This window comes from Astatotilapia calliptera, chromosome 14, assembly GCF_964374335.1.
Source record: "Astatotilapia calliptera chromosome 14, fAstCal68.1, whole genome shotgun sequence".
Taxonomy (NCBI): Eukaryota; Metazoa; Chordata; class Actinopteri; order Cichliformes; family Cichlidae; genus Astatotilapia; species Astatotilapia calliptera.
Window position 1 is genome coordinate 7,957,822 of NC_137435.1, and position 13,671 is coordinate 7,971,492.

Here is a 13,671-nt window from a genome sequence, read left to right on the forward strand (position 1 = left end):
GGGCTAAATTGTTATGGAAAATAATAATGTAACGTTAGGTAATTACAGTACTCCCACCTTTCCCACCATTCCTCATTTGTATTCATCTTTTAAGCAGGTGTTTTTTGTTTACATTGTTATTGCCTTCTGGTTAGCTAACGTTTACCCTGCAGGTCACTTTTCCACCCCTGTATATATTATAGTTGTAACCCTAGTTGTTAAAGTGCACATCATTAATGTTAATTAAGCAATATCACATGAGAGGGAATGCTGTTTTTTAATATGAGCACTGCTGTGATTCGGTCAAAGATAATCATAACATAACATTCTCATATGATATTATACTGTTACTTTGCATTCTGCTATTCAGCATTTCACTGTAATGATGACAATAAATTGAATCTAATCTAATTTGCATAAGAGTTAACATCATACATATATAACTCTTTGGTTTTTCATTTATATTATATCATTTCATTTTATTCCTGGAATCATATGTTTTTATTATTAGACTTTAATACTCAGTGGTGTCACATACTCCTCTCTTCAGATGCACTGTTGAAGTTTCTAAATCCCACCCCTGGGCCATCTACCACATCTACTGCTGCTGCCTCCACTTCAGCAGCACAACCCACCAGTGATGCAGCATCAGCAGCACAACCCAGCTGCCGCAGCTGCTATTACAAATGAAGCAGATATCCCAAAATAAATTTTGCTATGGACATACTAATAGATGTTTTATTCAAAGAAATGAACTTACCATTTAGTTCCAGAAGGCGACAGCTTTAATCTTGGGGGACAATCGTTTGCTTTTGCCACATGGCAGCTAAGAGTTGCTGTGACAAGGCAGCCAAACTGTACGTTTCAATCCTTTACGTCACAACAGCAGCAGATTATCTGCCAAATGAGTAAACTTATTTATTTACTCTTTTAGATCATAAATATAGTTTTTTCCTGAAAATGGAGTACATGCACTATTTTATTGGCGAGAATTACCCATTTAAAGCCTTTATTTTGAAGACAACGTTGTCACGGATGTGGTGTTGTTTTTCTTTATTTTGATGTGGTTAAGCTGCGCTGGTAATCAGGTGGGTGGTATGTATTTTTGCTGTGCATAAGAAACATGTTTGGGTAGAGTTCAGTTCCTTGCTGTAGGTGGTTCTCCCACAGTATCCTGACAAATGTCTCATTAAACCACATGCACTTTTTCACATTGCTATTTAATGGTTGCTTCATTTGGTGTAAATATCCTGCAGGGTCTCTAAAAGTTAACTTGACAACTAATTAGAACAATGTGACAAACTTGAAAACAAATTTTAATATCTTTAATTAAAAGGGTGGTGTTTGGGGGTCATTTCTAGCTTTAAATGTGGACATTTGTAATTCGTTCAACGTGTTTGCATATCTTGTGTTTTCTTGACAATGCGAAGAATTACCATTTCTTTTTTCTATAATGTAAGTCACAGATACTCACATCTAGTAACTTCATTTTTAGTCTGTTGGCTCATTTGGAGTCTTATAAAATATATAGAAGTAACTCTACTATCCTGTCTGTGGCCTGAATGAAGACAGGTCAGTCACTCAAAGGGTTCACACTGTTGAACTGTAAATGCTTTATGGGAATTTCACGCTTTTTTTGGCCATGCAAAATTTGATACATGATATGAAACTCATGGCCATTGTCACTCATTCTGTTTTTGTGAAGTGTAATGGATAGATGGTTTTAGAGTTTAGATATATCTTTATGTTCAGCTGTCAAATAGTCAAAATCCAGTTTGACGAGTTGTAGAATTGTTAGAATTATGCATCTGTCATTGATTCAGGTGTGCAGAGCTTTCTAAATTAACTGTAAAGACATAAAGAAGAATGGAACAATTGAAAAATAAATGAAAGTTTATTTAAAGTTATTATTTTATTTGTACTTTTAAAACCATGTATTGTTAAACAATAAACATGAAAATGTTTCTTATATTTATGCGTTGCGTATAAGCTGTGTAATGTGACACTATAGCCTGTACAAAACTCGTCCCACAAGCCTGTAACATCATTTATCTTGTCCCTGCATCACTATCATGCACAAGGGATATATAGAAGTTTTCCATAATTAGTTATGGTATTGTTTATATTTACAAAAAGAGTAATAAGCACTCCGAGCACACTAACCTCCACCGAGGCAGCTCACTCTTTAGGCAGTATCTACTTTTTAAGGGAACAGTATTACATTCATTGGGTTTTCGTTCACACGTTTGGCTTTTGTTATTTGCATTGTTGAAACTCTATTTCAATATGCATGACATCACTTTGAGTACAATAATTTTATTAGTTCTTATTTATGTAGAGATGGTACATTTGCAGCATTCATTTCATTGTTATTAGAACTGGTTACTGTAATGTACATAACAAAGTCACAATAAAATAATGTGATATTTAGAATCCACATATATAATTTCCTATATGCCTGCGTATTGTCAAAACAAACAATGGCATAAAATAGCTCTATATAGCATTACTATCACTTTGACCTTCAGATCAATATTTTGGCCTTGAAAATCAAAGGTCAAGCATGACATGATATTTTAAATCTTTATATAGCACTTCACTTTATTTTAAAAATAACCCCTTTGTAAACTCATTTTGTCTATGCGCTATTTACCAATCTAAACAAGGATGTTAAGAGATCATAAAGAGCACATACAAATATCAGCAATCACTTTTTGACCACTCAAATCCTCAGCATATCCCTTTTCCTTCCCCTCCTCTTGATGCGTTCATAGTCCAGATATAGTGCTAGTTGCAATCACAGTATTGAAACATCTAACTAACTCCAGAAGAGGAGCATCTGTAGTTGTTTAGACATTACACCTTTTTTAACTAATTTCTAATGCAACTTTTCATACAGCTCAAAAATCAGCAAGAGAGGAAGTTGAGAAATTATTTTCAAAGATAAATAATGCTTAGTAAAGGAGTCTTGCGTGTAATGTTCTGAGTCAGCTTCGAATTTTTAAATAAGATACTGAATCTGATGCGTTGCAGACTGTTTTTGCAATATGTCTTGTAAAACAAGAAATTCAGAGGTTGCATGAAAATGCTGTGCAGTTTAGTACAGGCTGGTTAGTTTGCTATATTGTGATTGAGTTTAAAGTACTGCATTATGTTTGACTACTTACATCTAGTGTGCTATTATTAGGTTACATCAAGGGTGGCAGGAGACATCTCTTTATATTTAAGGAGATGATGCTGATTAGATTCACCCTCTTAATTCTACTTTTTATATGAGTTTTATAGTAGTGTAGGGGGTGGAAATAGTTGATATATTGGCCTATTTTTTTTATTTTGTTTAATTAGTTAAAGCCACAAATGTCAGAGTAGCAGCACAGGTCAGCTGATCACAGCATGTACACAAAAATCTACTGGAGCTCACAAAGCAAACTGGTATGTGACTTATTCCTAAATAATTATTTTCCTTACATTGCACGGCTCCGTCTGATCTTAAGGTTATCACACCTGCTAAATCCCACATTAACCCCTGAGCCCCAGGAACATCAGTGCAGTTTGTTAAAGTAAATGATACTATTTTGCAGCACCATAAAGTGGGCTGAATTAGATTTTCTGGCATATTTCACACCCGTGCTCTAAAGTCTCTCAGTTGACCAAATGTTGAATACTTTTTAGACACTTAAATAGACATCAAGTCCATAAGTCTATAAAATTGCAGCCTCTAAATTGCAGGAAACTACCCTAATTTGTAGAAAGAAGGAGAGTATTGACTCTTCTGTATGGAACATGGCTCATTACACAGTGGTGGCTGTTTACAAAAGGCTTTAGAAGATGAGGTGATTAGTAAATTAAGGTTCGTTATCACTGTCATTAAAGCGTCGTGGGAGTGCTTGGTGGTTTGTAAAAGGGAAAGTCGTATTTGTGTTTGTTGTGTTACTGTCACCCAGCTGTGACAACAAGAGCACGAGGGTAGCACTGCCACCCGTCTGGCTCGTCATGGCAGCAAAACATGATTGTGAATGGTTGAATTACCCGAGCCATTTCAGGCTTTTATGTTCACACAAGATAAAATGACTAACACCCCCAAATACTGTTGGTCACCAAATTCCCTCGGCTCTCCATTATAGCAGCTTTCAGAGAGAACATTTTTTGGGTACAGATGATTGACCTCACAGCCAGCTTGGGGTGGCAAAAGCTTTCTCTTTGGGGAGGTGCATGGAGAAAAAGAGATGGCATTAGAGAGCAGTCTACCTAGGAAGAAAGCCAGAAGGAAAGATAATGAGCCCCTGCAGGCTTTGTGGAAAGACTAGTCCTGCAGACCCTGCTCCTAAATAATCTCCATTTTTGCACAGCTTTCCTGCAAAGGTCAGTAGGCATAGGGAGCCAAACAGGAAGTGAATGCATTGCTGATAATTTGTGGAAATGAGGTAAAAAGGGAAGCTGATAAAGATTTCTTACAGGGCGAAGGTGGAAACCAGGAGCCCTTAACTCAAACAACATTGTTTATGTAGTTTAGAACCATCTAAATCTCAGGAAATTGCTGGAAATTGCATATAGCTTTCACACACTGTCTGTCTGAAGAGCAGTATATTCTGGCTCCCCCTTCTGGTGGAAACTACCTTAAATGATGTCTGTCACTGGTATCATGAAATTGCAAATTACAAATGAGGCAGATTCCCCTTACAGCATGCAACATCGAGTTTTACCTTTCATCAGGGGTTGCTCTGGTTTCCTCTGACAGTCCAAAGATATAGATGATAGCTTAATTTGTCATTCTAAATTGAAAATAGATGTTTAAAATATACTTGAGTGTTCTGTTAAATTACTGGTCCTTACCTTTTACCATTTGAGACAGAAAAATGCATTTAGGCTGCTGTAATTCGTTATTACCAGGATGCCCTAAAAACCCCCTGAAAAGCCATCAGCTGATCCAAAATGCTACAGCAAGAGTACTGACAGGGACTAGAAAGAGAGAGCATATTTCTCCTATATTGGCTCCGTGTTAAGTCCAGAATCAATTTTAAAATCCTGATCCTCCTCACATACAAGGTCTTGAATAATCAGGCCCCATCTTATCTTAATGACCTCATAGTACCATATCACCCCATTAGAGCATATGATCTAATTTCTACTTAAAGATGAAATGTCAGGTATTATTCTGTATTAACCATTCAGACAAATCCCTACTTACATATTTGCACAATGTTCGAGGTTTGCTGATGAAGTAGACATCGCAGCCTTAAAAGTGGAATCAGAACAAAGAAATTGTATATGTCTGTGAGTGATTTGAGGCGGTGTAAAGAACACCACAGGGAGGTGTTGACAGCTCCAAACAAACCACTCACATCTACTCTCTTCATTATCAGTAAAGAAAATAACCGACAGAGGAGCTGCGCCTCTTGTTGATCTTTCCCCAGGTGATGGCACGATGGTCTGTGCGATATAAGGTCGTTCAGCTTCAGCTCCTCTGGTTAAAAGATGAATGGTTCTCTGAAAAAAAAAGTGTCATGGGGATGAGTCAGCCCACAGCGACTATGTCTCTTTGTATTTGTACAAACCGAGGGCCGATGATTCATAGGCAAAATCATGACAGTTCCTTTTAGAGAACAAGATGTATGATAGACAGAGCTAAGAATAAAAATGGGTTTATTTTATGCTTAAGACATTGTTCAGGTTGAAATATATAACTTTGACATTACCTTTCTTTCCACAGAGTATGAGGTACAAAAGTGTGCCATTTCTAATCCAAAACCCCAAGAAGAATTGTACAATGTGCCAAGATTATGCAAGTGGAAGCAATAAAAGCAATAAGCTCCGCTACTGCTGACAACCTAATATCTTTTTTCCTCTTTGAAATGCACTTAGAGCAGCCATTACTTTGAATATGGTGATGTGGGGACATTGCCTGCCAGTGTAAATCTAACTCAGGGTCCATTTAATATAATAGCCACGTCATCTTACATGTGATGACCGGCACGTACACAGACCCAAAGCCTCAAGACTCAGGTGGTATCACACACACAGACAGCAAGTGCCCCATTTTCATACTAATCTGCTTTTATCGAATGTATGCTCCATTAACACACACACACACACTCCATACACAATGTCAGATCTGCTCATCTAATAGCCCTCAGCTAATAGGTTTCATTTTTTGTGTTTTTGTTGTTTTTTGTTGTTGTTTTTTTATTAAGATAACAGTTACTCACCATTGATTAAACAAATCTTACAGCAGACTATAGTTAGCTACAATTAAAAATTTCACATGAACATTCAGATGTGGCAACCTTCATTGGTCATTAACAAAGAGAGATTACTCGGTACTTGTGAGCTGAAATGATGTGTGTAATAAAGAGCTAGAAAAACGTGTAGCAGCGCACAATGCAGAGGTAAATACTTCTGCATGAGGGGCGTATGACTAAGGCAGGAAGACTGCAAATGGACTGTAAATTGACAAAAATGATAATGCGACATGGCAGAACACCATCATCGTGTGTCCGTGAACAGAATGTCATTGAGAAGTAAGAAATGTGATTTTTGCATTGAAGCGCAGCAGAGCGCTCAGCCCTGTCACCCCCTGCCTCCACCATGGAAAAAAAACAGAGCATTTCTCCTCTACAAGCCTTCTCGACTCCTAACCCCCTGAACTTTAAAGAGACCTGCAGATTCCCCCCTGGCAGTGAAGTCAAACAAGCTTGTGAGTGCTCATTATGTGTTGACTCCTCTCAGACCCCTGTAAGGCTTTCATTCAGGGTGGAGATGTGATCTATTACGCAGAGCTGTCTCTGGCCACCGCGGGTTTGCCTGGGCCGCTGGTGCAGCAGGAAGAGCCGCTTGGCCGCGGCCCTGTACTTCCGAGACATCAGGTTATAGACGACGGGGTTGATGGAGGCGCTAAGGTAGCAGAGAACCATGGAGGCCATGTTGAAGTTCTGGCTCAGCATGGCTGTTTCGTAGTCGTCCACCTGGGCGAAGAGGTTTCTGCCGATGTGGTACGGCAGCCAGCAGATGATGAAGGCCAGCACCACTACCACTGAGAGAGAAAGTTTGGAGGGATAAATTAGTTTCATAAAAGTTATATAAGCAGACAGGTATCGCTGGCACTAAGGAACTGTCTCCTATTACAGTTATTTTTAGCTGACTGTGGACTCCTTTAAAAACCAGTTAAAAACATTTTGTTGATGTTATACTGATTTATTTTACACTAATTTATATACAGCTGTCTAACTTCCTGTTTTGTCCTGATGATGAGGTTAATACGCAGGCAAGCGTTAATGACTGCCTGCAGATAAGATTTGCCATAACATTACTGAAGCATTATGGGTCTCCATAAGTCTCAGCACATAACCGAGCGTTCCAGACGAGTGTTGTAAAACATTGCTTTAGATATGCATCCAGTGTTTCTTTAGTAAAAAATAAGGCAATAAAAAAGCACACTGGCACATTATCTGTTTTGGTATCCGGGTGGGTAGAGAGTTTCAGTGTTTATTAGTTAATTATTTTTACAGATATGCCTCCGTTTGTTTTCTGATTCCTGCCCAATACACAAGAGACATGAAGATATTAGCAGGTATGAATAAACTCCTTGAATATTTGTGAATGAATGAGCAAAACTTAAATATGTGATTGGAAAAGGGGAAAAAAAACCCATCTTTAGTTCTAAAAATAGTAAAATTCTCATAACACTCAGCTACTCTGCTTCATTGTGTGGGAGTAGTTGGATCAGATTTTATGAATGGCAGCAATCATTTCAGATTGGTGCACTGATATATCTGACGTGTTACAGCAAAGCCTTTTTTTCAGAAGACCAAAATAGAAATAGTACATACAAATATAGAAAACTCGTGTGGCAAAAAAAGCATCCAACTTACTTGGAGTAATTAAATTGTGTTCATGTTGAGCTCATTTATAACGAGAAGCTGATTAAGAAAATTGGTTTTCGGGATCTTTAAGTATTCTCAGATCTGTGGTCTACGCTTACCCTTGACATTTGTTAATGACCAGCGGCAATTACAGCTAAATCAAAAGAGCTTCTCTCCTTCTTCCCTGAAGTGACTGGAGACTGTAATTGGCTCCAACAATGAAGTCACATTTTTATGTAAGCAGGCCAATTAGAGCGCATATGCAGCAGAAAGCTTTGCCGAGAAGAAAACACGCCACACATCCAGCAAAGAGCAAAGTCAGAAACAGTGGGTGAGGTAATCACTGAGTCACCAGTATTGATCACGAAGCCCCTGCAGAATAAATTACTATAAACTTGTAATGGTGGAGCAATTTCTGTGAAGACCGTGATTGTTTGTTCAATAATAAAAATAGAAGCGGATGTAGCTCACATCGGCCTAAATATTCCTAAATTAACAATGACAGTTATCCATAAATGTAAGACATTAATTGTAGATTTAGTGTGAGACTCCTGAGATGTTAAAAAAAGAAAAAAAAACCTTGCATGGAATTTTCCAATAAGGCTGATTCATGCAGGTCCCTCATGGTGACAGTCCAATTTGGGATTCAGTGGATACAAATGGCATTGTGTTTGATGACGTGAGCTCTGCACAGTGTATGCTCAGCTAATGAACAGCATTTATATCCTAATACATACACCATGATTAAACATTTAGTTAATGTGGACAGGCCTGGCCCGGGTCTTTAACTGTAAAACAGTTTCCTGCACAGTCTACCAGAACTGCAAATTAAAGCAAATATATTTGCAGTGGCAGGACGTGATTAGCTCCGGACAAAATAGAGTAATTAACCAGCTGGTATCAACAGCAGCACACATGGAACCAGCTTTTTATTGATCAAGACAGAAGTAAAACAAGAGCAAATGATATATTTTTAAGGTGAAACTACTGGCTTTTAAATCAGTTCACCGACATGTGCGGCAAATGCTGTGGCAAAGGCAGTGCAGGAAAGGAGAAAACCTGAATTCAGACTTGTCCAATGTGTCTGCTGTTTGGCCTCAGCAGCAATAAAAAGGGAGACTGATGATATAAACTGATGCCTTCCTGAAAAAAGTGTTGGGGTTTTTTTTTGTTTTCTTGTCTGTCCTGAAAGGTTACACTGAATTTGGAAAAAAGAGCAGCTCCCTCCTCCTGTAATCAGTTGTAAAATCAACAAAAAGTTAAGGAGCTGGTCTCATTTAAATGAATTTAGGTGTTTTTAAATGATTTGGAGACAGTTACTTCAGGCTGTTTTGCCCTGTTGTTGGCTCTAGACAATGATTTTTACATGTTTCGTAATTGAAATTCAAACACCTTTATATACTATTGCAGATAAAGCAGAAAATGAAGATCATGGAATACATTAAATGCCACCGTTTTGTGCGAAATCAGTGATAATTATTATTTAAACGTTTATCTGCAGATGGCAAATGTGAGACTGAGTCACAGTGCTGGAACAGGTGGCTGTCTAATTCTTAAAAATCTCTCTGATTTACAAAATGTGACACTTTTAGAACCTGTAAAAATGTGCGTGCTCTGCTGGGATTCAGCATACCAGCATATACTTTCTGCATTGATGCAAATGTTCTTACTCACCCAGGATCTTGACTGTTTGTCTGTGTGGCCTCTCTCGGGCCAGTGCACAGGGGCCTTGCAGGTCATTTTTGCTCTTCCATAACTTGCACCCGATGGAGCCGTAGAGAAAGATGAGGCAGAGCATTGGGCAGAAAAAGTATGTGGTGGACACCCAGAGCATGATGTGCAGCTTTCCCGAGATGATGGCGTAGTTGGTGTGCTTGCACTGCCCCGTGTTGTAATCTGGGTGTGTTTCGTTGTCATACTCGACCCCTACCAAGAAGAGCGTGGGAGCTGCAGAGACCAAGGCGAAACCCCACAGGGCAAAGATGATGTACTGGACCCTGCGTCTGGTCACCACCGCCTTGCTTCGGAGGGGGAAGCTGATGGCCAGATAGCGTTCGACGCTCAGTGCCGTGATGTGAAGGATCGTGGCCGAAGTGCAGCCCTCAAAGATGTAGTGATATAAGCGGCACACGACTTCCCCAAAAAGCCAGGGCACATACTTCCACAGGCGGTACAGATCAAATGGCAGGCACAGGAAGATGATGAGGTCAGAAACTGCCATGCTGGATAGATAGAGGTTGGTGGTAGTCTTCATGTCCTTGAAGCGCTGGATGATGAGGATGGTCATGGTATTGCCTGTCACCCCGACAATGAAAATAAGGATGCAGATGACAGTGACAGGGATGAGGGTGGAGGTGGGGAACAGGGAACCCTCGTAGTGGTGGTCATCTATGTTGTCCATGTCCTCTGCTCCACCAGCATGAGGTCTTGACCAGGGCATGCCAATTTCATTAGGTGCTGGCACAGTAAAGATCAAAAATCTGGTTTCAGGGACCCACTGACAAGACAAAAATGACATATTAAAGAACCAAACCAAATGCCGTAGACTTTTCATTACTGCAGACATAATATGAATACTGAATTTGGATAAATCATAAATAAACTCACTGCACATAATAAAAATGCCACAATGACACTTGATGGTAATGAAAATGCAGACTGATTTCAAGCATTGCACCACATGTAATGAAAAATATAAAACTAAACTCTAACAAAAATAAATACAAGATTTACGCAAAACAACATAATAAATAAAGCACTGCAGGTTATAGTAAGTCATGCAAACCAACTAGTACGATGCATTAAACCTTAAAAGGAAACTTAATGGTGTAAAATAGATTTTTGCTGGTGCTGGTACCTCGCAAATGGAGAGATCTTTCAAAGTTGAAACTTTTTGCAGTCCCTGTTGTGGTTCTGTGTGAGCCGAAGGAGAGCAGCGGTGGCAGGAGGTTTGCATTGAAGTGGCAGAGCCTGTCCTGGTGCTCAATAACTGGTTGAGCTGTGAGAGATGAAGAAAGGAGCTCCTCCTCCACAGCACCCTCAGGAGTCCAGGAGTAACAGCATGGGTGTCTGTTGTTTGTGTGTGTGTGCCTGGGTAATCTTTATAATCAAATGACAACAGGACAGATGATGGTAAAAGGCAAAAGACGGAGGATGATATTATTCTGGATTGAACATAAACCCACAAGACATAAACATATAAAAATTGCTCTTAATTCAATGATTCATGCGACAGTCAGTGTGCGTTTGCTGAGCTGTTTGGAAGTAGTGACTGAAAAATATGTTCTTTATCTGCTCCGCTGTCCACCAGCCCCATCTTTCTCTGAGTTAGGTATCATCTCAGGCTTGTTCTAACAAACCTTAAACTTCAACAACGAAGGTGAAGAAGGAACAGCGAAGGGTTTTTCTTCTTTGACTTTTCTGCTTAGTTAGGATTTTTAATAGAAGAATCAAAAGTTTAACTTGGGGTGACCTCCAGAGGGTATTGACCTCAGTTCTTGACTCCACGTCCCACTAATCCATAAGGTTTAGAGACCGTTTCAAGGCTTTGGAGAGTGCTGATAAGTATGAATATTAGAAAACTGCTACCTCTATGTGAATTGAACTGTCCTGATTCTTGTGGAAAATTACATTCCAGAAGTTAATTGCAGACATGAGAGCAGAGGGGTACTTTCACTTCCTGAAACACCGGTTTTCTGATATTTCTTCCAAGCTAACATTTATCCCCACGCTGCTTCGCTCTGTTGGTTCACAGCCACCACATCCATTACAACTCGACGAACCTTTCAGAAAAGAGACACACTGACACAAGGGTGTATTTGTGTGTTTACACTGAGCTGGCCCATGACCAGATGAACCAGTCGGACCTAAGAAAGGGTCAGTGTGAAGCTCTCTCCTCTATCATTGTTTGCGCTGTCACAGGGAGGCCTCGTTTGCTTGTTTTGAAAGGGTTTCCAATCCATCTTTCAACAGCAGCCAATGTTGTCCACAATGCGGCAACCGAGATGAGTAAGCACGCTTTCGCCTTCATTAATTACGCCATTTTTAGTTGTATTGTTTAGGTAGGTTTGTGCAGAGAACAAAAAGTCCCCCATGTCCACAACTTCACACACTACACTGAGCTTCAGTGTCCCTATTATTATATTTTATGATGTTTTATACGATAGAATTATAAACATTAAAAAAATCAGGACGTTGAAGAATGTTAATAAACTTGTAATCTTTTAATCTTTTTAATATTTTCTGTTTTTATATTTAGCTGTAAATACCGTCGCCAACCATTTCATTAGAGATGTTAACATCTAATCAGCCAATCACATGCCACAATCTCAATGCATTTTGGCACTGAGGTGCTAAAGTTCAAACTGAGTATCTGAATAGGGGAGAAATGTGATTTTAGTGGTTGAAATGTGGCATTATTGTTGGCGCCAGATGAGCTGGTCTGTATTTTAAAAACTGCTGGTCTACTGGAATTTTCTCACACAATTACGTCTGGGGTTTACAGAGGATGATAAAAGAAAGAGAAGAGGGTATAAGCAGTGAGTTGCAGCTCTCTGGGCAAAATGCCTTGTCAGAGGTCAGAGGAGAATGGCCAGACTGCTTCTAGCTGACAGGAAGGCCACAGTAAGTCAAATAATCACTTACTACAGCTAAAGTATGCAGAAAAACATCCCTGAATGCACAGCGTGTCACATCTTGAAGGAGATGGGCTACAGCAGCTAAGAATAGAAAAGCTACAATTTACAAAGACTCACAAAGCTGGACGATAAAAGGCTAGAAAAACATCGAATGGTGACGTTTTAGTTTCTGCTGCAACATTCAGGTCAGAATTTGTGCTATGGTGTGGGGAATGTTTTCGTGGCATATTTTGAGTTCCTTAGTGCCAAGTGAGAATCTTTTAAATGCCACAGCCCACCAGAGGTTCACTGATGAGCACACCCTTTTCTTTATAACCACAGTGTAGCTGTAATCTTCTAATGGCTGTTTCCACAGAGACAATGTGCCATGTCACAAACCTCAAACAACCCGAATCTGGTTTTGTGAATGTGAAAAGGAGTTTGTGTACTCAAATTGCCTCACAGTCACCAGACCCCAATTTAATAAAGCTCCTTTGGGATGCATTGAAATAGGAGATCCAACAAATCTGCACCAACTGTGTGATGATGTTAGAATGGGCCAAAATCTCACGAGGATTGTTTCCAGCATTTTGTTGGATCGATGCCACTAAGAATTCAGGCAGTTCAAGGCAAAAGGAGGAGTCTGAACTGTTATTTCGACTGATCGCTCACTCACAAGGTGTTGCTACAGTGGATGGATCCAGGTTTGTTTGGGCTTTTTTCTTTTTGTCCTTTCTGATGCAACCCTCCTAGGGATTGGTGTGTCATCCAGGCCTCTAACCAGTGAATATATTAACCACTACACTATTCAGCCACTAAGGAGGGTATAGCAATCTAAATATAGTCCCTTATAGCTTTTCCCATAATTCTGCTTCTTTTTTGAATGTGGCTAGAACAGCATTGAAATTTAGATTTTCACCCTTACCACCAGAGAAGCAGCAGTTCTTTACTGATCAAATTTTTATAACCATCAGGAGATATAAAGAAGGGTGTTGAGGTGCTCTTTCCCTCCCTCAAACACAAGCCAGTCGTTCAGAAACAAGTGCTGCCAAAGTCATGTTGTGCACAAATAGGTAATCAAACACTCACATGTACAAACTTGAAGCAGGACAAAGAATTATAAATCTTTTATTGTGCATGGATCCTTTGTAGATATCATGACTATACAGATACACTTTAGATACATATCTATGATTATACATTTTTCCCATAACGAA

The 13,671-nt window shown here is 39.4% G+C and overlaps 1 protein-coding gene across 1 annotated transcript; it reads right to left on the reverse strand.

Moving 5' to 3' along the window:
- Nucleotides 1-5,605: 5,605 nt before the first annotated feature.
- Nucleotides 5,606-10,798, reverse strand: mlnr (motilin receptor). The gene is made up of 3 exons (XM_026192871.2): nt 10,696-10,798; nt 9,513-10,335; nt 5,606-7,009 (listed from the first exon to the last, which is right to left on the reverse strand). Exons 1-3 carry the CDS (start codon nt 10,792-10,794, stop codon nt 6,702-6,704), a joined length of 1,230 nt encoding a protein of 409 aa, XP_026048656.2. The 5' UTR covers nt 10,795-10,798; the 3' UTR covers nt 5,606-6,701.
- Between the last annotated feature and the right edge of the window lie 2,873 nt (nt 10,799-13,671).